A 26948-nucleotide genomic window follows, 5' to 3' on the forward strand; every position below is an offset into this window, starting at 1 on the left:
TCATCTCCATTTGTTCTAAGGCACAAACAGGCTGATTTGTGGCCTACTTATGCATTTTCATGAGTGGGCATGTCTATAGACGGGACACTGACTTCCTTGCATGTCTCTGGTTTTAATCATGTACTTGCAGGTCTACGCTCCCCGTTAGCTTCTTTTATTGTGGGAATAGCACCAGGTTTCAAGGCCAACTTCTGAGTAAGTCCAGTTTCAAAAGAACCATAGTTCTGGAAACAGTCTTTGGTAAAGTGTCGCTCGCACTCAAATAGATTTTTGGTAGGTTTCTGAGGCAAGTCATCATGCAAAAAGTCCAGCCACGTTCTCCGTAGCGCTTCTTCTTTCAGCACGCCAAATATTGTAGTCACGTATTTACACCCAAAAACACACTTTCTCCAAGTTGACATGTTGGCAACAACGCGTATCAACAGTGGCAGTAGTTGATTTAGCATAACTTGGGCCCAATATGGGCTTCATACACATGCCCAAAGTGTTTTTTTAATTGATTCCCTCAATTGTTAGTTAGAGGGTGATTTGCTCCTTTCTTACTGCAGGGTGAGCCCTAACACCTCGTCCTTCACGCGGTGCTATGTATGTATTTTCTACAGTCTATGTATGTACCGGTGAACGCCCCGCCCCCACGCTCTGTCTCATGTTTATAAAGCAGCATGATGGAGTGGGTGGGAGGAGGGCGGGCCGTCCTCAGGCCTTATGTCACCGTGTGGGGAGGAGGAAGTCAGTGTCCAGTCTATAAACACGCCCACTCATAAATATGCATAAGTAGGATGCAAATCAGCCTGTTTGTGTAGAGTTGCTCAGAAAGTGACTTTTCAGAGGCTAAAACTCTGGAAAACAGGTGAGTTTGGGAAAATAAACCTCAAATACTATGTTTTTGGGGTTCTTAGAACAAATGGAGATGGGTGAAAAATAGCATGATATGGGACCTTTAACATGGACCCTTTAACTCAAAGTCAAATTTGTTTAACCACAGTCACACAGTCTTTTATTTTAAAGGTGAGAGTGCAGACCCGGTTACAACCCAGGAAAGATTCAATGAAGTCTTCAAGAGATACAATGAAAAGGACAAGAAAAAGTTGAAGAAGAAAAGTTCCGAGCCACAGGAAAATATTGCGGTGGGTAATATTTACAGTACACGAAAGTGAACTGTTTATAAACTATTTCCGTCACTTACCCTACATGCATATTTAGGATAATCCATACAAGCTGTAGGGCTGAAAATCATTTGAAGAACAAACTCTTTTTATTTGTGTCCTGCTTTTGCCTATTTTAGCTTCAAACTCTAAAAAAGGATCTAAACCTTGTAAAGGACACCGAAGATGATGAGACCATACTCCAGAACACATATGACCCTGTCCCCAGCAGTCCCCGCTACACCAAGAACAAGAGACGAGAGAAGGAGATAACAGAAAAAATCAACAACAGCAAAAACCAAGAGGAGGTTCAAACATCAAAAAGAAGGAGTAAGAGGGACCTTCCCCCGCTTCCTTCCCGTGATGACATCAGCAGTTACGTGGAGAAAGATACAGACGTCTCGAAGCCAGAAGTCGCTTTGGAGGACGCTGATAATGTTGGTACGGGAAAGAAACCAAAACGGAAAAGCAAGAAGGGAAGGAGAAAAGAGGAGACAGGAGTAGAGGATAGAGAAGATAATCTGCTTCAGGAATACCAGCAGCAGATAGCTCAGGTGGAGGAGAGGTCTCTGAAGAAGGTCACAGATGAAGAACCCAGTGTGGTCCCACAAAAGCTAAATAATGATGTCGGGAAGAAGAAAAAGAAGAAACTGAAATCTGTGAACTCAGAGTCAGATGTGGGGTATGAGTCGCTTTAACTCAATGTTTCATGTATTTGGTGTTTTTATATTTAGCAGAAATAGGAAAAACAGAAATTCTGTGCCTTTTGTGGCTTACCAGGGATGAAGAGGAAGCTGCACGTCTGGAATCAGAGGGCGGGAATGAAACTGAATCTCAAAGAAAGAAGAAAAAGAAGAAGAGCAAGCACAGTACAATACAGTTCAATTACGATTACAGTGACCAGCATTTTTTCCAATTAAAATTAAATTACAATTAATTTTTATCCTCAAAGTCAATTACAATTACATTCTTGCTTACTAAAGTACAATTACAATTAATCACAATTACTGAGCCTGAAATAAATAACCTAATAAAAGTTAGCCTTCCTCTTGTGTTAGCTTTCTGTCAGTGCCTCTTATGATAACGGGTTGTAAATCAGCTGTAAAATACATAAAAAATAAATATCAAACTTCACATTTCTTTCCTATCTATTGGTTGCCTTGTAAGGCTTCTTAATCAATGAAAATATAGGTTTTAATATTTATTGTCTGAGCCTTTTTGTGTCAGTATTCCCCGAGATTTATGTTTTTTAAAAGGTAAAATGTGGGAAAGCTTGATATGAAACATATTTTAATTATTGTTAACTACATATGTGTAGAACTGTAATATGGTTCCTCAGTTTTGCGTTAAATTATAATTGACAATTTTCATACAATTTTCATAATTGTCAAATTTCAAAGTTTTATCAATTACAATCATAATTGACTCCAACCCTGACAGTAACAGAGATTATTGGCCACATTCACTACTTTGTGCTCTGTTTATATTAATAAATCATGTTTTTTTTTTGCACACTGACAATAACAGTGGTCAAAGAGGAGACGGAGGTGGAGCCAGAAGCATCACAGAGACCAGTCTTTGATGACAGCCTCGTACTGGGAGTTTACATCCACAGAACAGATCGCCTTAGGACAGACCTGATGATCTCACATCCTATGGTGAAGATTCACGTGGTTGATGAACGCACTGGACAGTATGTGAAGAAAGAAGACTGGTGAGCAAAGACATCTCAGCAATAACCATGTGTTATTCTTCTTTACTTTTGTCCAATCATTAACCCTAACTGCTCGTCGCTTTGGATAAAAGCATCTGCTAAATGAAGTTATTACAGTACTGTTATTATAAACTTTATTTAACCAGAAGAACCATGTTATTTATTTTATTTTATTTATCTAGCACATAATTCAAAGAACACAAACAACAAACAAATAAACAAATACTAATAAAGAACAAATAAATGATATTTAATGTGTGCAGGAAGAGGCAAAAAACCCACCAGGGCTTTATTTGAAAACGTCCACTTAATAATCCATCCATTTTCTGACCCTCTTTCTCCTCTTTTCAGGGTCGTGGGGCACCTGATAATAAAACAGTTAAAAAAATTACATGCATTTACACTCAGATAAATAACATTAAAAACATACACATGGTTATTGATGACAAGATTCAACCAATATTTTTTTATTGTATGTTTTTACCAACATTAGAGGTAAAAAAAAAAAAAACCCACATTAGAAAGTAAAAAAAAAAAAACACACACAATAGAGCACACATAAGAGGTAAAAAAAAACCACATTAGAGGTAAAAAAAAAAAAAAGAATCACAATCGAGGTATAAAAAAACAAAACAAAAAAAAAACACATAAAAGGTAAAGAAACCACACAGAGGTAAAAAAACAATAGAGGTAAAAAAAAAAAAAAAAAAACAATAGAAAGACAGGTTAAAAAAAAAAAACAATCTGAAAGTTGCGGACTGCACCTTTAAAGCCAAAAAACCCACCACACGGGAGGGGAAAAAAAAAAAAAAAAAAAAAAACACAATAGAGATTAAAAAAAAAAAACCCACAATAAAGGTAAATAAAAACCATAATAGAGGTTAAAAAAGAACCACAATGGAGGTAAAAAGAAAACACACAACACAATAGAGATAAAAAAAATATATAGAGGTAGAAAAATACAATACAAAAGACAACAGAGGTAGAAAAAAAAACCACACACACACAATAAAGATAAAAAAACCCACAATAGAGGTGATTAAAGCAACCAAGTAATCTAAGCAAGATTGATTAGTTTAAACAACAGCATGACATGTTGGTGTAATAGGGCTCTAAAGTTCTGTAAGTTTGAAGTCCTTCTGCAAAGCCTTTCATGAACATGGAGCAGAACAAAGAAAACAGCAGAAAACATTTTTTTTGCCCAGTTCAAAACTGTGTAGATTGTGTAGAGCTGCCATTGGAATGTGGCTTTAACTGATGCAGTATATTTTTGCTGTTGGAAGGCTTTATCGAACACAGTTTCAGGCCTTTTTCACTGCTGTTGCTTACGTTTCAGGCCATGACAGTTTTATTAGAGATTTCTTTTGTATGATCACTGTGCACTTTGTCAATGCATAGAAATATGCAATCAAATTATCCATATTTACCCCTTATTATTTTGCTTTAAAATGAAATATTTTTGTTGTTTTGTCTTTAGCCATCGGCCTGTGGCCTCATTCTATGAGCAAGAGAACCTGGACCATATCCTCCCGATCATGACTCAGCCTTTTGACTTCAAAAAGAACAAATGCATCATCCCTGAGTGGCAAGAGCAGATTATTTTTAATGAACGCTTCGCTTACTTCGTTCAGCAGGATGAGGAATGCCCCCAAGTCATACTGTTCTTTGAAGTTAGAACTATTTTATCTACAAAATGTTTAGCCATATTTTTCACATTCTGCAGCTGATTATGAACAATGTTTTTGCCTAGATTTTGGATTTTGTAACAATGGAAGAAGCAAGAGCCAACGTTGATGTTGACATTCATGAGCGAGGATTCAGAAAAATTGCCTGGGCATTTTTAAAGGTAAGATAAAGCAGAGGTTTTCAACATTTTTCGGGTTGTGACCCCATTTTTATATCATAAATGTGTTTTTTGATCTAGAATTAGTTTTTTTTAATCATGTTTATTAACATTTGTTACAAAAAGGACGTAGCCAGGATTAGAGCACAAAGTGACAAGGTCATCACCTCAGATATTTTGTACTGCATTTGCAGAGTGTTTAAGTTATACGATACAGTTCGTAGGTGGAGTTCGAGATTCTTGCCTGGGGGGGCAAAAGAAAAATAAAATTATATATATATGCCGTCTGGAGGTTCACACCAACCACAATGTGTGTAATATATAAAATAATGCAAAAATGGTTAGTAACATAAATGATAATGTCGACTACAAAAATTCGCGTCAACGCATCATTTAATGCAGTGTCGCTTCACTATTTACATTGTGAAGAAAAATTGCACAACGGAAGAAGAACCAACCTAAAGTCTCAAAAGTTTGCGACCATTCCATTTCACTGAAAACTACTTCACACCTGAGGTAGAACTAACATCTGGGACTTGAAACTAACAGTAATACATACTATTTATGGTACTTAAAATATTTGTACCTTATGTAAAACAGTGGTTCTCAAACTTTTCACAGTCCCGTACCCCTTCTGACCTTTAAACTGAAGCCATGTATCCCCTACTCCTGCACACTTAAAAAACACAATAATGCAATGTCATACATTGTTGTCCTACCAAGAAAACATCTTAATTGTAATTTGTGGCAATGCATGGAGGCTCCTGATTGCTGGTTGATTTATATTCTATTGATATGAATGCCATTTTTTTTTTTTTTAACGTATCCCCTATGTAGCCCACTTTGGGAACAAAGGGTCTAAATAATTAAAAGAACAGATTTGTTTGATCTAAACAAAAATGTGAAATGATTTCTCATTAAAGTTGTGTTTTGATATATCCCATTTATTATACATTCTTATTTGCCTTTTTGACCATTTGTTTAAATTTAAAAATACCCCATACTTTGTATTTTTGCCCAATTTTTCAGTTGCTTTACATACAAGGGCAGGACCTATGTTTATTTAAATTGTTGTAATACCCGTAATGCTAAATGTCTACTTCCCTAGTGGTTATTGTTTGCATTTTGTATTTATATTTAGAAGTTGAGAAGTTGGGGAATTATTACATGGAGTAATGAGTGGTCTGTGACTGGGGAGCTCTCATCACGGTCATAACAGTTTAACTGAAGCCACAGAACCGTGTTAGCGCAGGGTGAGCAGCACTAAAGTATAAACTGTGTGGGGAAACACTGGGATAGCAGGAATAAGGGAGGTAAAGGTCCTCACAGATACTAGTCCACAGCCATTACCAGTAGAGGGCAGTAATGTACGTGCATGGATGCAAACTGACAATAAACCCCACACAAGAAGAAGAAGAATTTAGAATCAGCTAGTAGTACGGTGGGCTTGGAGAATGGGAGTGTTGCTGCATCAGTGTGGTCCCCTGTTCCATTCTGGCTTTTGGCAGAACCAGAGGTCCAAATGGGCCTGCTGGGCCTGGACAAGAGTCGTGTTAGTGGCTCAGTAAATGAGTTTATGGTTCTTAATAAGGAAGCTTCTTTTCACATTTTTACAGATGGGTTCTAAGGATCCAAGCTCGGGAAAAGCTGGTTTTGGAGTCTACATTATGAATAATGAAATTGGGAAAAGTATGCAAGTTTCTGATTATGTATCTGTATTCACTCGTGAGCTGTTAGCCATTTGGTGGGCTTTAGATTGGATTGCGCAAAATAAACCTGAGATGACGTATATTTATTCTGATTCTGTCGCTGCCTTATAGGCAATTTCTGACGGCCCCTCTGGGTTAGGGCAGATATTGTACAGGAGATTTTGTGTTGCCTTCACCGGATAGAGTTGATGGGGTCTGGTATTGTTTTTTCCTGGATCCCATCTCATTCAGGTATTGTGGGGAATGAAGCTGCTGATAAGCTATCCAAGGAGGCTCTTCTCGAGACGGAAATTGAATATGTGGTTTCTCTGGGGAAGGCTGAATGTGTCAGTATTTTTAAAGCTACTGTGCTTCAACAATGGCAAAGGGAGTGGGAGAATGAGACAAGAGGGAGGCACTATTTTGCTACGTACTGAGATGTACCCGTACTGGGTTATACTGATTTTAAAAAAAAGTTACATTAGGTTAACTGTTTTTTTTTTTCCCTGCAGTGTATATTATCATGTTTTTTTGGAGAATAAATTATTTATTTTCGTATTGAGCTCCTTCTTCTCAGTGTCTGATGATGGCGTGCACTTCACCATGAAGAACATTAGCTTGTCTATCATTTCTTTGTGGCGTTGGAACCTCTCCTGCTTCGTATATTGAGCAGTTGTACATTTTTGTACAAGAAAAGGAGCCATTCAGCACTCGTCAAATAACATTAGCTTTGAACCTTAGCTTTGAAATTAGATTTTTTTTTATCTCAGCAGGGCGGAAGTAGAAAAAAAACTAAGCGGAAGTAGCATAAATTAATTTTCCGGTAGTGCGCATGCTCATAACCGGTCTCAGACCGACGTGAACTCAGACCGTGACACCGGAAACAATTAGAAGAAGAAGAATAATTTAGAAATAACAACAAAGAAGAAGAAGCACCTTCCCGCGTGGTTGTGTGTGATTTTAATAGTGAATATTATTAATATCCAGCCAACAGACGGAGTCAGGCTACACTATAAAAGCGCTAAGAGTGCTAACCGAGCTAGCACCACCGAGACGCTAAAGACACGTAAATGTTGAAAAAAAGAGAGGAAATGGAGCATTATTAACCACCGCCACCACTGTCTCTTATCGGTAACCGCGCAGACAACTGGCGCACCTGGGAACAAAGCTTTCGACTGTATATGTTGTCCTCGGGGGAGAAAGATGAAAAGTTAAAGATTGACATTTTACTCCATACTCTCGGCGAGGATGCACTGGAAGTGTTCAACACACTGAAGGTTGCAACTGATGGAGATGATCTGACAATGGAGGACGTTCTTAAAGCTTTTAGAGATTACTGTAGTCTTTGGAAAAATGTTGTCTTTGAACGACATCAATTTTGGTCCAATCAGACGACAGTGGGGACATCAGTGAACAGATTCATCACAAAGCTGCGACAGAAAATCAAAGACTGTGAGTTTGGAGTAATTGAGAATGACATGCTCAGAGATAAATTGATATTAAGCATCACAGACTCTGACCTAAAAAAGAGACTGATACAAGAAAGAGGGCTAACGTTAGACAGAGCAATAGAAATAAGAGGGCAGCAGCTGGAACAGTCTGCATGTGGAAATTCATCACCAGAAATGGTCTTATTTCGAGCAGAAAAATATTGTTTTGGGGTCTTTTAACGTGTTTCATACGAGGTGTTTATCAAATGGATTTATGTTGAAATTTAACCACATGAAGCACATATATGAGAGCAAACCTTTGTTAAATAGGTTAAAGAACCGATAAAGGAGCACTGTTCCTCGTGTGTGGACGGGACAAGCTCCAAGGTGGAGTGAAGCTTTTATTTTTAGAGCTCCCAATGCTGACTGGCTGCAGTATACACTAGGTCATAAACCCCACCTCCTCAATGATAACAGATGGGATGTGGGTCAAACTGTAAAATTAAAATACTCATCACATAATTCTTTTCCAAACCTAAACTGTACTGTGATCATTAGTTAATAATTATCACCCTACATTATGTTCAAGTGCTCATTTTTTTGTGGAGTTTGTTTTAAATAAGTTATTTAAGGTTGGAAAACGGGATTTAACGTCATATATGACGTTGAATTTAATCGCGGAGGGCACAAAAGAATTGGAAAATCGATTTGTTTTCCGTGCCAGGGCGTTAAAACAACTCCCTGAAGGCAACAAAACAAACCCCGAAAACAGAGGATGTTGGGGCTGAGTCAGGATGCATTTGGCTTTTTTCAGCACCTGCTCCTCCCACAGAGAATGGAGGCCCCTCAATCTGACCCCAGTGATTTTGGAGCATGTTTTACTAATGCTGTGGAGTTTATTTTTTGTCTTTCTCTGACAAGCCTTGGAACCAACAAATAAAAGAAAAAGTGAGGAAACTTTCAATAAAAGATATTAAAAAGCATTTTGTTTACATTGAAGGAGTTCAATTTCCTCAGCAGATATGTTCTTTGCTGCCCTCGTTTTACAATCGAATCAGTGTTCAGGTCAAAATTCAATTTGCTGTCGATTGTTGTTCCAAGATATTCATAGCTGTCAACAATCTCAACATTCTCACCCTGAACGACACTAACACTGTTTGGGAAAACACGTCTGAAATCAATGGCCATATCCTTGGTTTTAACAACGTTCAGATCCAGATAGTGATCCTCACACCAAGGGACAAATTATGCCAGCGACACCAAAACTGTGTCGTCAGAGAACTTAATCAAAAATCTGTTCTCTGAAGATCTATAGCTGTCCGTGTAGAGGATAAAAAGGAGAGGCGACAACGTGAACGTGGTGTTTGGTCGTGTCGTTACGGGTTGTTTTTGTGGGACCGAAAAAATAATAATGACTGTAATAGTCTAAATCAGTGGTTCCTAAACTTTTCACAGTCCCGTACTCCTGCACACTTAAAAACAATAATGTAAAGTCATATACATTAGCCCTACAGTGAAATTTGGCTCTGAATTTTATCTATCCTGTTTGGGAACAATATATATTAATGAAAAAAAGAGTAATAATCTGAAAGCACACAAGAAAACATCTTAATCGTAATTTGTGGCAATGCATGGAGGCTCCTGACTGCTGGTTGATTTCTATTCTATTTCTATTCACATTTTTTATTTATTTTTTCCACCTACCCCTATGACAATTTGCGTACCCCTGGAGGTACCCGTACCCCACTTTGGGAACCTAGGATGTACAACATATTAAGAATTGTAATTTTTCGAAGGAATTTGGGAAAACTGATGAAAATTTTTGACCACTGGGGTCCCCCACAAACTTTTTGTATGATACAGTTATTTGATATTTATTGTGTGTAATGTGTATTTGAAAAAGAATAATTAAAAAAATGTAATAAAATAGAATTTTAATCGGTTTTTACTTATGTTTTTTGATTTATTTTTCTTTAACCAAATTACTAGACATTTCAGGCGACGCCCTAATGAGGTCTTGACCCCAAGGTTGAAAAACACTGTGCTAAATGTTGCCATAACCAAACTCACATTTTCTTTCTGTTTTTAGCTTGTGGGCACTAATGGAGTGCTGAATATTGACAGTAAAGTTCGCCTTCAGCTCTTCTGCCCTCCACACCATGCAAAGAAACAACCCAAAACAGTGGAGGTGGTGGAGTGGTGGAGGAAACACCCAAGAGTCAAATATGCATCCACCCTTTATGTGACGGTGAAGGGCATCAAACTACCAGAACATGTAAAGTTATTTACTGACTCTGTTTTATTCATGTATTTAATTTGTTTCAAATGTCTCTCTTTCTTTGGAGGCTAATGCTAAGTGTTGTACCTCTGCAGGTGGATCCTTGCATGCGCTCCATGATGGCGTTACAGGAGGAGAGAGGCAGCACCTCTTACACTGATTTACAAAATGAGGTGACTAAAAGAAGTCTAACGCAACCCAGTGAGAGCAAACCTCCCGCCGTCAGATGGTCCAGGCTTCCTGGTCAGGTATAAGCAATGCTCACACACTTCTTCTTACATGTCTATTTGCTAGGGGTGAAAGGATACACTCAACCAACAATTCTATTCGAATCCTGATTAAAAAAAAAAACTCAAATTAAAGATTTGGATGTAATGCTGCACTTAACTCCTTTCAAATTGAATTCATAGCCATAATTTTTTGGAAAAAAAACAAAATACAGATGAATTTTATTTTATCTAAACTGTCAAGAATTTTAACTAATGTATTTTCTTCTTATAACCTTCTTACAAACCTTACAAAAGTTTGTCGGTGTGTGCAAACGGTTTGGGCTTAATTTTGATCGCTATGCCACAGATCCGACCCGGGTTCAGACTTTGCACAGTAAATCAGGTGATTTGTTTCTATTAGCATGAGAAAGATGCACAAATGGACGCTGACTCACTACAGATTCATGTGCGCTCACGGAAGTAAATACTGGCTGGTTGAAAAGGGTTAGGTCTTAAAGAGACATTCGGGTCAAAGGGTTTGGGCTGTGTTCTGTCAGGCTCTGGCCTGGTTGGGGTTGTTTTCAGCCTGATTAAAGCTCTTCTCCCTTTGCTGCGTTTATGTCAGTAGCAGAGCTGACAGGAAACTCGTTTACACGCTGATGTGTTCACAGCCAACTACTTTTATGGCAGTGGCTATCCGTATGGTTGCCGTATCAATATTCCGACATTCTATCTGTACGCAGCACCCCTCATTGGCCAGTTTAGATCACCTGACTAAGAATAAACCTAACCCTAACTCTAAATGTTGCAATATAGGGTTATAACCTAACCCTAACCCTAAGACGCTGCGTACTTGTACTTCGGTAAACGTACCAATAGCACCGGGGGTTGTCCGTACGGCAACCGTACAAATAGACATTTTCTACTTTTATTTACATCCATCGTTGCACATATCACAGCAGACTCTATCAGTCAACGTCAAAACTTCTTCTATCAGGCATCACACAACGATCATGGCACATAAGAACAGTGCTGACTCAATAGAGTAATGCTGAGCCCAGAGGCAAAAATAGAAGAATGCTAAACAATGTAACCCAGTATTATGCTCACTAATTATGCCCATTATACAGACATAGCAGCTGCTTTTTGTTCAGCCGAGTGTGTGACTGAACCAAGACCGTAACGTCAAAACATGCAGCACTAAAACACACCCAGAACTCTCTATTGTTGCTGAATTAGGATATATCCTTACATTCCTACTATCCATGTTCTTGACTCATCACAAACATACATTTACATATAATCAAGTTCATTTTGAAGTGGCTTTTTTTCTGTCGCAGGTCTGTCGGATTCCTAACAAACCTGTGCTGGCGTTTCGAGGAGGTCTGATGGGTTGTTTCACTGTTCTCTTCTCACATGCTGGAACCATGCTGGCGGCTGCTTGTGCTGACAGAGATGCTTTCCCTGTTGTAGGTGAGCAACTCTCAACCCATTCACTATTTTGCTGTCGTCATGGCAGCCAAGCTATTCACACAGTGATCTCTATTTTTCTCCAGTGTATGAGATTCCCTCTGGAAAGGTTCTGGCTGCCTTCAGTGGTCATTTTAAAATAGTGTATGATCTCTGCTGGTCAAGCGATGATCGGAGCCTTTTATCTGCCTCCTCTGATGGAACTGTCAGGTATGTTCATGCATCTAAAGAAGAGGTAATGTGAATACCAGTAATCAGATGTGTGGACTCAAGTTACACGACTTGGACTCGAGTCAGAAATTTGATGATTTGATTTTACTGATTATTTTAAATGTTCTTATTGATTTTAAGCTGTTGAATGTTTTATCACATAAAGCACATTGAGTTGCCTTGTGTATGAAATGCCTTGCCTTGCCTTGTTCAGCTGAGGTTGCTAGGAGACAGTGTGACGAAGCTCTCCGGTGAATATCTAACTTGTACAATGATGTAGTGACCAACTGGTGACATGTAGGTGGCAGCAGCGCACCTTTGGATGAGAGATCACCCGTGATGGGCAGAGCTCAGAAGGAGAGAAAAAGAGTTTATGAGACAGAAAATGGCGCTACGAGAGTTGATGTTGAAGTTCCCAGCAGCACACAACAGGGACCAGATCATGTGTGGAACTAAGTGGACTATTGAGAGTGTCGCGATGGTGAGATAAAACGATAAAAAAAAAATGGTGCAAGCGCTGACACTCGGCATGTCCGGGATGAGGAGGAAGTTGCGTGTGTGGGAAGTAACGGGGAAAGACTTGGAGGAATGCCAAAATACAGTAAGAAATCCATCCAGCTCTGACATAGATAAAATAATAATAATGTTGCCATAAAAAGCCCAGTCTCAGTGTTGTTTTTGTAGTTTTATAGAAGGAAACCAATGTTGAGGTATCACTAAAGCAAAAATATAATTGCTTCAAAGTCACTAATAGGTTGTTTCAGAAAAAGCCATTTTTCTCAGCTTTTTGTCACAAACTGGCGATTTGTGTGAAACTTGCCTCTATTCAACTGCTAATTACAGAAGAATGAAACAAGCTAGAAACAAAATTATTTTCAAAAACACAAAAACAAAATTTTTTCTGATGAAATTAGAGAGTCGAATCTTTCAGAATCTGGTTTGCGATTTCAGATTGTCATAGGACCAAGTATTCTGTGGGTCAAAATGCTCTAAAATGGCTGGCACTGAATGAGTTAATTAGTAATAGGTCTGGTCAAACCCCTACGGGATGGCACTTTGATTGACACGTCTACCTTTAAACAAACTGACAGCCAATCAGGAGGCAGCTGCAAAAACATCATGCTGGGTTGAGACATGTGCGCATTAGCAGAGAAAATGATTCAAAGAGTGATATCCTTTGGGTTTAAAGATTATACCATAATTAGTAATTGATTTGGAAAAATTACACCTGGTTCTACTTCCCAGTATGATTATTGTTTGTTTGGTTTACAGAAGAAGTGGATTGATTGTTTATAAAAGCATTTTTATCAGATTATATTACTATTATTTGACAAATATGTTCTCTGTTCAAGTAATTCATCGTTTATATCAGTTGTGGTACCTTATGTACTCAGGACTTTAGTGACATGACTTGAGAAGCAGTGACTTGTTCCTACATCTGCTAATAATTCTATCTGAATGAAAGTATGATTTTCTGTTAATTAGCACCTCTATAATTAGTATTAGCAATGTTTTTTTTTTTTTTAAGTGTTGAAACAGACAACAAGCTGCAGTGATTGTTTGGCTATTGTCATGTTTGCATCATTAAGTGATGAATCTGTTTCATCTACCAAAACATACACAACGTCTTAGACTTATAAACACATAACCATTTTCTTTTCCTTCTTATTCTGTCGAGGGGTGACAGGTTAGTTGGAATAAATGCAAAACACACAAAAGGTCTACTGTCAGGTATTGTACTACCAACTGATTAGATGAATAATGTATTTGTATTTTATTAGCATATAATATAGTAATTCAATCTAATATTGAAAAAGCTGCTTCAACAGGGTGCATTGTGTTTTAAATCTGCCCAAAAAGTGTATTTTTTGTGTCACCAAGCTTCCCTCAACTCCCTCCCATGTCTAGACTAAAACAACAGTAACAATGAATTCCATTGTAGCGATTTAATCATGTTTTAGTGAAATCTAAGAACTTTTGCTTTTAATGTGTCTTCAAAGAGTCAAAAAAGAAAGTCGTTGTTACATGATACAAATGTAACTTATTTGACAAAAAGGCTAATAGAATAACTTGGAAAGTTGTGTTATTACATAAAAATTGATTGATAAATGATTCTTCATACTGTTACTGTGCGGTGCCCTTTGGCCTCTCCTACCATTTTTCTTCGGTGTTGCTGCCCCTTAAGCATTTGATTTATGTTATAGAGGGGGGTTGTAACATTAACCATTTTGGTTTAACTTCTGTAATGGCTGCACTTAACAGTGTAAAGTAATGTTTCAGTCTACTCTCCCTCAGAGAGTGGAACGTGGAGAGGCTGACGAGTACAGCCCAGAAGGTTCTTCCTCATCCGTGCTTCGTGTACTGCGCTCAGTACCATCCCACAGCCCAGAACCTGGTGGTGACGGGCGGCTACGACAGCCTGGTGCGGGTTTGGAGACTGGACGTCGGCGACGTGAATGGACAGCTACTGCAAGGGTTCGAGGGTCACGGCAGTTTCGTCAACAATGTTTGTTTCGATTGCGAAGGTAGACTTTTTTTGTTTGTCTCATTATGTAAGCCACAGCAGACTGTTTTTTCACTGGTTTGTTTGCACCAGCATTCAGACTGTAGGCAAATGCGACTGAAATGTGATTTATTTTTGCTGATATGTGACCTGTATCTGATCTGTTAAAGACAGTTTGAACAGCACAAATGCTATTTTTTTTCAAATCTGACCCAGTTCACTTTCATATGTCCTCATAAATCTGATACATCTCTGATATTTTGCAATGTATCTGACCTTTACATCATTGAAATGCAAAAAACTTCACTATTCTGTGTCCCAGGAGGAGCGGCGGGGAAATAAAACGTCTCAGAATTAGTTGTTATGGTGCTGACTTGTGTTGTACAGAATCTTTATCTGTGCCTCACACACAATGAGATGAGATTCCGCCATATTTATTTACCTCCATTAACACAGTGTATGTCCTGCTTAATCACATAGTACCTCAGGATATCTATTGCACATGCAGATCACTTAATGTGTAATATGAACAAGCACACCAAACAATTGCATTTCTTCAACTAATCTGAATTATGGATTAATGGTACAAACTCCAGGGATTTAGGACTACGCGTCTTCAGCCCGTCAGAATGCACCCTCAATCTATTTAGCGCGTTTCCCTCTGATGAATATGTAAAGTAGGCGGAGCTCATACGGGCGCAAAAAAATGGGAGGAGGGCATGCAAATAAATTAATGCAGTGGGCGCAATGCAATTTATCAAATCTGGAACTGTCTGCAGTGATTGTTTTAGCACCGAAAAATAGTACTACAAGCAGGTGCAAACACACACGCAGAGATCAGCTGCAGTAAATGTCACAAAACACAAAAGATATGGACAAAAAGGCTCCAGTTAACCTTAAATAATTCAAATAAAACAATAGTCAATATTAACAGCCACTGAATGAGAAACTAAAATGTGAGTAAAGTGTGTGTGAGGGAGATAAAAAGCTGCACACTCGCGGCGGTGCGTGCATGGAGTAGTCATCTCTTTGAACACTAGTTTGATGGAAGGCTAAACCGCAGTAGTCATCAATATTTATTTATTTTTTTTAATTGAACTTTTTTACTAATAGAAAAAGTGTATTTGTAGTTTTCATGGTCTAATGCACATGTGTCTAACTCATTTTACTCAGGGGCCAAATATGGAGCAGTTTGATCTCCAGTAAAAAAGTAATTTCAACATTACTGTGCACTAGTGTGCATTTCTATGTGTAAATGATCTATACAGTATGTAAAGTAGAGTGACCCACAACATCCAAGCAATAAATGACTGTCAGGTACTGTATCAGTCTCTGAAGGATTCGAACTTCAAAATTCTCTGATTCAGTGACTAATTTTCGAGTATTTTAAAGGAATTTTGTGTGAATATGTGATTAATTGGAGGCTAAAAAATAAATACAAATTGATAGTTCTTTGCACAATTTGTGATTTAAAAAAATGACTCCTGACATGTAATAAAAGCACAAGAAAACTGAGCGCTGCCAATATTGTGGAGGTTCATTAAATGTGTGTATTTTGTGGGACGGAGATATCAACAACTGAATTATTTGTTAATTTACACACAGTATATCTCATTTTTACTTTCTCCCATAATAGATGCTGTAAAGGGCTGGATTTGGAGTTTGACACGTGCTTTAAAGCATTCAATTTGGCGTGCAGCAGAAAGCACAAGAATTCAGAGAACCCATTAAACATTGTGTAAATTACCAACTAATTCAGCTGTAAATATTTCAACTAGATATCTCCAAAATAATACACACATTCAATGAAACTCCTCAACATTAGCAGGACAAACATTTCCCCCATGCTTATATCACATGATGGCGGTCATTTTTTATCTCAAATTGAAGAACTTTTAATTCTTCTAAAATCCTGCAATTCTCCTCAAATTATTCCACAAAATATCACCAAATCACATAAAAAGAATTTGCTTTCTATGTGTTTGTCCATAATTAGGAAGCAGAATGTTCTCAGCAGACAACGAAGGCCTGATCATTGTGTGGAAGACGATTGTAAATGACAGCAGGAAGCAGCAGCCATGTCGTCTCTGGTGTATGGAGAAGGTACAGGTTCTCATTCTTTGATTGTTTTATAGCTCCGTTTTGGCTGATGGACCTATTTTGACACGTTTAATCAAAGAATGGATCACGTTTGTGCTTCTGTAGAGGATTGATGAGAAGGACCTCAGTGGCATCCCTATCAACATGCTGCAACTCCACCCGAATGGGCGGTGCTTGCTCATCCAGGCTAAAGACAGTGTTCTGAGGATGATGGATTTGAGGATGTAAGTTTAACACAGCAATTCAGCAATAGAACATGTGTAAAACACATTAGATTAAAGTAAAAGATTACATCAGGTTTTATTGTTGTTTCAGTCTTGTTGTAAAGAAATACACAGGCGCTACAAACTACAGAGAGAGGATCTACAGCACTTTCACACCGTGTGGGAACTTCATCTTCTCTGGTAGTGAGGACGGGATGGCGTATGTGTGGAATACTGACACAGGTAGGATCGTGGTTAATGTTGAGAGGACATAAGGTGTTTTTATGGTCATCTCCACCAGGGTTGAGGTCAGTTATAAATGTAATCATGTAATTCATAATAGAGCTGGGGGGTATGACAAAATATGTATATCACAGTATTTTTCAAAATTCTACTGGTTTCACGGTATATTAAGTTTTTTTTTTTTTCATGCATATTCAGGTGTTCACAACATTTTCTACAGGTTGAGAGAGGAATTACTGCAGTAGATTGACTTAGGATGGTCTATTTTACTGTCATAATGAGTGAATATTGTAGAATAATTCCACACTAGTAGTAATACAAGTTTGCAACAGCAGTCCAATGGCTCTTTGCCACGCTAGCTTAGCTTTAACATTAGCTTGATTTCTCGCTTTAAATGCTGCATACCCAGTGGTGTGGTGGTTTCTTATGGTGAATAACGTAGCGTTTTATTTGCAGCTCCACCAGGACTTCTTTCCGCATTATAGGAATTACAAATTACGATCCTTTGCTCTCTTTTTTTGTGTACTACTGCCGAATTGCCAACATGCTAAGCTAGCCGTGCCTCCGTGTCCGTGAGTGTTGTTCACCTGTAGCAGAGGCATGCGCACGCAGGCACATGTTCACATGCAGCTTCAGAGCTTTTAATTGTGTCTTTCTTATCCATTTACACGTATGATTTACACTGTAACTAACACCAGAGCGCTCCTGTTTACCTTCCTATTTAGAAGTGCTACATTGAAAAGAGTCCGATCGGAAACGCGGTGCAGCGTAGCGTTCTGAAAATTGTGTAATCAAATACACGGGTACGACAGTATATTAAAAATTAATATAACGAAAATATATACCGGTATTCAGTATGAACCGGTATACCGCCCAGCCCTAATTGATGATTATTTACAATTATGACGTAATTGTTATTGGAAATATATGTTGCTGTTGTAACTGTAATTGAATTGTAATTGAGTTCAGATAATTGACTTTTTAATTGTAATTGGCATGCAAATTCTATTAAAACTGTCAATTACAATTTAATGTAACACAAACCTGGGGAACCATCTTATAGTTCTATGGCTTACACATACGTAGTAAATTATTAAAATGTTTTTCATTTCAAGTTTACTTGTCACTTGAGGATAGTTTTACCATTAAAAAAAAAAAAAAAAATCAAAATCGACTGGTATACTGACAGAAAAAAGGCTTAGACGCTCATACCAAATATATTATAACCTATATTTTCCTGGATAAAGAAGCCTAACAAGGGATCCAAGACATGTGAAACAAATTGGATGGTAGATGATAATTTTTTGTGTATTTTATAGCTAATTATAAACTGACCCATTACCATTAGAGATGCTAACAGAAAGCATTACATTTTATGGCGTTATTTATTTCAGACTCAGTAATTGTGATTCATTTTAATTAAACTTTAGTGATTCAGAATATTTACTTTTTACATTTACCTTTATGAAAAAATAATAATTGTAATTTTAATTGTAATTGGAAAAAAATGTTGGTCGCTGTAATCCTAATTTGTAATTGACTATGGATAATTGAAGACGTAATTGTAATTGAAAAATGTAATTGACCCAAACCTTGAATTCTCCACGGTGACTGCTTGTGATTTTCAGGTGATCAAGTGGCCGTGTACTCTGAGCTGTGTTATCCCACTGCGCTCCACGGTGTCGCATTTCACCCCTATGAGAACATGGTGGCTTTCTGTGCCTTTGGTCAGAGCCAGCCCATTCACGTCTACCTGTACGACCGCAAAGGTTTGTGTGCCTCAGACCTCAGTCTGCACGTAGCACGGCGTGTCAATGTGGTGATGGCTTTATTTCCACCCTTCAGTTTCCCAGCTGGAGATGCAGAGTTTAAGAACAGCTAGCAGGTCTGCCTCTGCTGACAACAAAACTGTGAGAACCACCCCCGACACCCTGGGGACGCCGGACACACCTGCTCCCTCAGCCATGGATCAGTTTGCCCAGGCAACCAGACTTGCTATGAGAATGCAGAGTGTTAAGGAACAACTGAATTCAGTTCTTGTAAATGCTCGCCTCATTCATCACTTTGGATTCATCGTCACATCAAAGTCATTGTAAAGCTCAACTTCTTTATTTATTTATTTTAGGAACCACGTCACCCTTCAGCCTTGGGATTCCTTCATGAACCAGGTACTGTGATGGCTGTGTGTGATTATTTTACTGTCCCCCACCACAAAGTGTGAAGGGGGATATACTGTAGGTTAGAGCTCCATCCATCTGTCCATCTGAGTTAAAGGGGACAGCTTTTCTCAGAAACTGTTTAAGATACAATAACCAAATTTGGTGTGTGGCTTCAGGATATCAATACCTTGATGGAGTTCGAAAATGAGAAGCGCACAATTATTTTTTCCGGAGTTATTGCCCTTTTTTTGTTTGTTTACTTTGTTCGAGGTGTCTTCAAAGGGGACAGTTTTTCTTAGAAACTGTTTAACATAGTTAGTAATGTTATATTCTGATGTGATAGTATTTTCTTATGTATACATCTAAGTTCTTAGATTTAGGACATTTAGGAAAAGGTTGTGAGTTATAATGACAACCAATCTGGCAGGGGATGTTGATGACTATGTCTTCTTGTTTATTTGGTTATTGAATGTGCACTGATGGGAGGGCATTCAATTTTTCTACTAACCATAAGATTCCATTGGTGTTCCTGCAGTATTTACTTTACATTTTAAAAATGAAAAATGTGTTTTGCAGATAAATCTCACACTGGGACGGGCTTTACATTGGATACTGGCACAGTAAGTATTACATTACACCTTTGTGTTCCTTAAACAGGTCAACAGCGCCAAATATTAACTATGATTTTACTTTGCAAGTAAGAAAACATACCCACGTCCCACAGAAGCCAATCATCCATATTACATGCTTATCCTAATCCTAGAGTGTGGAATGCAGATGCACAGATTTCATATTATTCATCATTATTATGATCACAATTAAATTAGATGGTTATGGCAGATCACTTAAATACAGGGAACTCCAACACTTATCATAACTAAAAGGCCTTGCCTTGTGTCTGATTACATTGTTGCCTAGTATTTCTCATTCACTGTGGATGTTTACATGTTTTGTTTGGTTAAAAACACAAAAACATATGGTTGTTTGTGACGTTCTTGCAGAGATTCTGGTTATTCCAAAGGGTCCACTTTCAAATTTAGCCAACTGACCTTTTACTACTATTGGACGTAGAAATCAATTTTCTACAGTAGTTTGTGACAAAGTGAAAGGAAATGTCTTTAAAAAGTTAATAATGTATTTTAATCAGTGCAGGAGCAATCTTAGATTTGACCTGAAATGTTACTAATTATTTTAAAGATGAATTAAACCCAGAGGATTTGGCTGACGTGGGTCTAGGCTGGAAATGAACAAAAATGCCTTGGACCACTTAGGACATACTCAGTCTGTACTATAAAATCTCATAAGAACAATCTATGCTAACTATCAACTTAATACTCACTATAGCTCTCTACTCACAATATACTCACACGTGTGCTAGTTTTTATAGAAGGGGCGGGGCCAAAACATATGTAAGAAGCCACTAAAACATCATAAACCACCATTCACCAGCCAATAGCATCACTTGATTGTAATAGCTGGGTTTCAACCCATAGAGGGCAGTCACTCCTACATTTTTACAACAAACAACACTACTTGATAGCCAAATACATGTATTTTTTTTTAGTTTGGGGTTTAGTAACTCTTTAAAGTTGTTTAGATTTCATCTTGAGGTCTGTCAGTATCTAACAAGTGGTGATAAAAATGTGTTTGTGAGCAGTGATGTTGTTATAACAATGAATAAATTACACACTCCCAAACTCATGTGGTACCTACCAGAAGCAAACAATGATGAGCTGAGGAAACACTGTAATGTGTCAGGTGTAAAAGAATAAAAAAGAAAGAAAGTTATTCTTCTTCCTTACCCTTTCCATTGTCCTACCCTGACTCCCTCTTCCCTGTTCCTTTCCCCCTTATTAAGGTGTAACACTGCCCTCTCTTTTTATACTCTCCCTTTAATAAAGTGTTTCTCATCCTTAGGGAGGGCGGGTGAAGGTCACAATTATGCAATAAAATAAATGTATTTATTTAAACTGCAATAATAAAACATGCATAGCTGTTGCGAAAACTACATGACACGTTGATCTTCGACAGCATGTGCAGACAAGGTTAAAAAAGAAAAGGAAATGATTGCATCAATAAATAGTTAATGAGTTTAAAATGTATTTATTTCATACATAATAATGTAGCCTGACTAAAGAATCCCCTTACAAATTAAAGCGGTAGATTACAAATTATAACCTACTGCCTTAATTTATAAGTAACTTATATGTACCTTTTGTATTTTACCTTAGTAAAAGGTCAGTTATTTATCAGGATATGAAACCAACATCACTCTAATAATATAATTTCAAAGTAAACCTTAGTGTCTCATAATGCCCAAGTTATTAGATCTGGATTGGGCGATTTATTGCTTTGTAATAGTTTAATGGTTTCCTGGATCTCTCACAGTCCAATATTACAACACTATAATATTCTCAAGAAATCCTAAGGGTGTAAGTATAGCGTACATGGGAGGAAAAAGAAAAAAGCTCTAGATGTTGGCATTTTATTTCTTAAAGCATGTGTCAAACTCAACGCCCGTGGGCCAAATCCAGTAAAAATGGAAGAGAAAACATGAATTATTGCATTAATTAACAAATATTTAAGCTGTAGCTATCTTTGTCCCACCAAATACACAAATGTATTAAAATAACACAATGTTGTCTATATCATTGTTTCTCAAATGGGGGTACGCAATGGCACTGCAGGGGGTACTTGAGAGAGAAAGAGAGTGAAACATTAACAAATAAAGTGTCAGTCTTGGTCCCACACCAGGCATGAGATGATAAAACTATTCAGGAGCCACTAAATCAGTGTTTTTCAACCTTGGGGTCGGGACACCGTGTGGAGTTACCTGGAATTTAAATGGAGTCACCTTAAATTTTTGAAATATAAATCTAGTGAAACTAAAATGCAGTAAAAATAAAATATCTGATCTCAAACATGATCAAAAACTAATTCTAGTAAAAAAAATGTCACCAGAATCACCAGAAATTCTGGATATCAAAATGGGGTCACGATCCAAAAAAGATTGGGAACCACTGCACTAAATACTGTTTCTTTCCACTTATTTACAAAATGAGAATATTTAGAATGTGTGTTATCACTCATTCATTCCATCATTATGCTCTATAGTTGTTTTTTTCCAGTTTTCTGAGCAAAATGTTGTAGTTGGACAAAAAGGGGGTACATGGACTCAGAAATAAGAGAAAGGGGGTACTTGAGTCAAAAAACTTTGAGATATACTGATCTATATCACATGACTGCAGTCCTATTTTATTGTAAATTGTGGAAATAACTAAATTTTTCTGAATTCCAGCATTTTCCCACAAAATTCTTCTAAATTGTAAAAAAAAATGATCCCAAAAAGTGTTGATCTTGCAGGGACTGTAGTAATATCTGTCACTTATTGCTTGGATATTGTCAGCGCCATTCAAACTGTATGTAACAGTTATACGTGGAAGTGAAAACTAGGGCACATTAGTGTTAAAATTTCACTCTTTTTCTAACTAATCTGTGGCCCACTGGAGCTCAAACTGCACTGGATTTGGCCCCTGAGCAAAAATGAGTTTGACACCAATGTCTTAAAGGGTCTGGAAACCAAAACGTGGTGTCCATTCAATTTCAAGGTGCATCAAACTTGCACCTGTATAGTGGGAGATGGATTTTGATTTGAAATCATGCAATAACTATTGATTAGTTTATGAGTACGTGTCATTTTAAAATGCTGTGTTCTTTAAAATCAGGGGTTGGATTCCTCGTTACCGCCTCCATCTCTTCCATCATTGTTCTCCAAGCTGCAGCTCTCCGGTTCCCTGACGGAGCAGTTTATCCCTCAGGCAGTTCTGACAGGTCAACACCGTGAGTCTCCAGTTATTTGCTCTTGTCCAGTCGCTGGCCTCTGTGGGGCTACGTGACACTTGAAGTTGAATGTTTCCCTTGATTACTGCTGCACAGTGAAGACCATTGGCCTACAGCAGATGTGGGCAACTGGCGGCCCAGGGGGCCACATGGGGCCCTCGGTGTAAATTTGTGTGGCCCACAAAAACAAATCCTCAAGAAATTGTAATTCAAGATGTTGGAATGAAAATGAAAGCCAATGCACAAAATATTAACAGAGCTACACAAAATAACAATATAACATGAAGGGCCTATGCTACCAATCTAGATAATTATATCCTGGATTAATCTTCATTAGCGGGTTTCAACTAACCAAACATTCCATGTCAGAGAGAAGCTGTCCTACGACGGTCAATAACAACACACTAATTTAAGCCAAGTGGTTTCAGCCTCGGTACCATACCTGTCAAGTTTTGGATTTGAAAATAAGGGACATTTTCTGGGCCGTCCCACCCGCCCAACCAAGCTCCATTATCACTTATATTTTAAGATAGGTGTAGAAGAAATCTAAAATAACTACTTATCAACCACTTACTAAATACAATTATGTGATTAGAATCTGGTAGATCGACCTTTATTAACATTGAAATGCTGTGAACATTCCTACTAGGGCTGGGTAATAAGGACCAAAACTCATATCTCAATATATTTTCTCAAAATAGTGATATACGATATAAATCTAGATAATTTTATTAAATAAAGTCTGACCAGAAAGACAATTCTGGGTTAAATTTGCTGATGCAAAATGCTACACAGGAACATTTATTAACAAACAGCTGATCAATATGTGACACTCATTAATCCATTTAACTGAGCTTTACATGTTGTTCTGAGAAGTAAAAGCAGCGACTCCTAAAACTAGTATTTTGATACATAATAAGCTATTATATATATGTATATATATATATATATATATTGAAAATAAATAATATAATAAATATATATAAATATATATATATATATTGATATATGAAATATTATAGTTTTCTATATCGCCAAAAGAGAAAACTCGATACATCTTGAATCTCGATATATCGCCCAGCCATAATTCCTAAATTATAAAACGGCCTAAATAAAAACATGTGTATATGAAGCACATGTGTTTATTTAATATATTTACAGTTTATATACAGGTCAACACATTGCATATTTATTAATTTCACATTGCTTGTCTTTAAGTTATACATTAACATTTTATTTTATTACATATTTTCTTATAATTTTTCATGCTCACTCATGTGGTTCTCTGGTATTCACTAATGACTTATTAGACACATTTATTACAGACTTTACATTCTTTAACACTTTATAAAGCAGTTTATATTTGTGGAGCTTGTGATTGGCTGATTTTTCATGGTGACTTACGTCGTTCCTTCAGCTGTAGTAGACGTTAAAATCTCAGTTATTAATCTAACAGAATGTGTAATTGTGTCCCATCCTGCTGCTCTTTATGAAGATAAATTCTCTGTCACATTTTACAAAGTATTTATAGCAGTTCTTAGTTTTTTTCGCCGGAAAGTCTTCATTCATCATCTCTGTTCTGAGTTGTTTCCGGGTTTGTTGCCGCTGTCGGCACTAATCTCGTGAGAACTGCCACTCAGGCCATTTCAGGAGGCAGTTCTCGCGAGGCTAGTGACGCCATTCAGTTCAGTAAGGAATCTTTGAATTATTATTACATTAAAATACGGGATATTTACGGGACAATAATAATACGGGACGATGGTGGGAAAGAGGGGTAAAATATGGGAGTTTCCCGGCCAAAACGTGATACTTGACAGATATGCTCAGTACGTGCGTGTTCACATAAAAGGGGTGGAGATTGCAGCGTCTGACCAATCACTACAATGGAGAAGACTGGCAGAGGGAGTGTTTTTACAATGGAGGAACAGCTAATCGTCTTTAACATCATGAATATAAATCCATGATTACAGCGAAGAGCAACAGTGTTAGTGCAGCGCACAGCAGGAGGCGGCGCTTTTATACTTGCTCAGATCTGATCCACTTCATCACTTGGTCCCGACCAGGTTAGACGTTGCTTACAGAAAAGGCAGGAATGAGAGAACTCAGGCAGGAAGCTGCTGACACTGTTAATGCGTAAAAGCGTGATATTAATCATCATATTAATCCATAAACTTTATTGCAGCACACACGTTTTTATATTTAAGTAGACCTATTTATTACACACACTGGGATGAGAGCACATTGTTTAACTGTAGTATGTTCCTGCTGATGCGGTCAGCCTCACTTTAGCGTATGAATGAATGAACTAATTAATTAATGACTTCACCCGTCTGTGCATATGGAGAGACAGGCTTGATCAGCTGACTATAGATCAGTCCATCAGATATAAGTCTATATCTTTCCTAAAGGATGTCATCGGTAAATGAAAGGACTGCATTCATTTCTAAAAAATCTCTCTCCAGTCAGCTGTCAAATCAGATCCACACAGTGACGTGTTCACACATCACCATTTATTGGACAGCTCACTTTCTAAGAGATCTGATTGGTCAGGAGGCGGGACTTTAGTACTCGCTCAGATCCTAGCCAGAGCAAAACCTGCTCCCGATTAGGCTGGTCGTTCAGCCTGAGTTACCATGGTGATTTAGCTCCGTAAGACGTTAGCGAGCCTCGTAGTCCAGCACACACTGGTTAAATCCTGGAAGTTAGCTCAATAAGAGGTCATCTAGATTTGTAACATAGGCCCGAAAAGATTTCTAAGATACACAAAATGACTCACAATACACACAAAATAACATACTTACAAAATGACTCCAAAGAGACACGCAATGAAAACAAAATCACACAAAATTGTAATTCAAGGAGTTGGAATGAACAATGCACAAAATGACAAAAAAAAAACATGGAAAGATTTCAAAGTGACTAAAATGACTTGTAAAACACACAAAAGAATGATTTTATTTTATTTTTAAGAACAACACATTTATAAAATGACTCCAAAGAGACACACAATGCCAACAAAGTTACACAAAATGACAGAAAAATACACAAAACTCCTTAAAAATGTACAAAAAAAGACATATGACAGAGAATTACAAAATGGTTTCAAAACCCCATGGGGCCCCTGAAACATATCCTCAAAAATTGTAATCCAAGAAGTTGGAATGAATATGAAAGCTAACATAATACAGACAATACTGTAGCTCCAAAAACACACAAAATGACAGAAAAATGTAAACAAAAACATGAAAAGATTTCAAAGATACACAAAATGAATTATTTTATTTTATCTTTAAGAAACTCATTTACAAAAGGACTCCAAAGACACACACGATGCCAACAAAATGACAGAAAATGATTTAAAAATCTACAAAAAATATATGGTTTCAAAAACTCACAATTTTTTTTTTTTTTAAACTCACAAAAAGACAAAAACCAAACCCTTTGTTCTTTCCTGTATTATTGTTTAGGTCAGTCATAATTTTAAATGCTGACATGAATGTTGATAATGTCGGATCAGACGATCACCTTTTTTCTAGCTTCCTGTGATAAACGCTGCTCCTCTTTAGCATCGTAGTTCAGAGCTTTTAGAAGCTTGTGACATTGTTCATAAGTGAGACATACTTATGAACGTTTAGCGCTGTGCTAATGGTTTGTATTTTGGCTTCAGGTGGGTTCAGTCCAGTCGGTCAGCGTCTCAGAGGATCATCATCCTTTAGATTACACACAGTAAGGCTCTACAGCTGAAGTTCTCCTTCTGTTTTTATTCTGTTTACCAATAGTTTCTGTTTCTGTCAGGCTCATGACTCCGCCTCCTCAGGCCTCCATGTGGACCCTAACTCCGCCTCTGTTCAACAAACAGTGAGTGTCTCCTCTAACTTTGGGTTTGCTCTCAGACTCCACATTGTCCTTTTTT

The 26948-nt window shown here is 37.6% G+C and overlaps 1 protein-coding gene across 2 annotated transcripts in view; it reads left to right on the forward strand.

Moving 5' to 3' along the window:
* Positions 1-26948, forward strand: part of ahi1 (Abelson helper integration site 1) — a 33497-nt gene that overhangs the window by 2194 nt on the left and 4355 nt on the right. For both annotated transcript variants that reach the window (XM_028438534.1, XM_028438535.1), the window contains exons 3-23: positions 1009-1127; positions 1286-1827; positions 1926-2014; positions 2673-2859; positions 4337-4529; positions 4610-4705; positions 9910-10095; positions 10194-10346; positions 11648-11780; positions 11864-11987; positions 14283-14512; positions 16487-16593; positions 16696-16814; positions 16906-17036; positions 18665-18805; positions 18882-19075; positions 19162-19204; positions 19772-19815; positions 22921-23035; positions 26703-26761; positions 26831-26893. In XM_028438534.1, coding sequence (XP_028294335.1) covers positions 1009-1127; positions 1286-1827; positions 1926-2014; positions 2673-2859; positions 4337-4529; positions 4610-4705; positions 9910-10095; positions 10194-10346; positions 11648-11780; positions 11864-11987; positions 14283-14512; positions 16487-16593; positions 16696-16814; positions 16906-17036; positions 18665-18805; positions 18882-19075; positions 19162-19204; positions 19772-19815; positions 22921-23035; positions 26703-26761; positions 26831-26893 — 3068 coding nt within the window. The remainder of the gene's footprint in view (positions 1-1008; positions 1128-1285; positions 1828-1925; positions 2015-2672; positions 2860-4336; positions 4530-4609; positions 4706-9909; positions 10096-10193; positions 10347-11647; positions 11781-11863; positions 11988-14282; positions 14513-16486; positions 16594-16695; positions 16815-16905; positions 17037-18664; positions 18806-18881; positions 19076-19161; positions 19205-19771; positions 19816-22920; positions 23036-26702; positions 26762-26830; positions 26894-26948) is intronic.

Source organism: Gouania willdenowi, chromosome 22 (assembly GCF_900634775.1).
Source record: "Gouania willdenowi chromosome 22, fGouWil2.1, whole genome shotgun sequence".
In the NCBI taxonomy this organism is placed as follows: Eukaryota; Metazoa; Chordata; class Actinopteri; order Blenniiformes; family Gobiesocidae; genus Gouania; species Gouania willdenowi.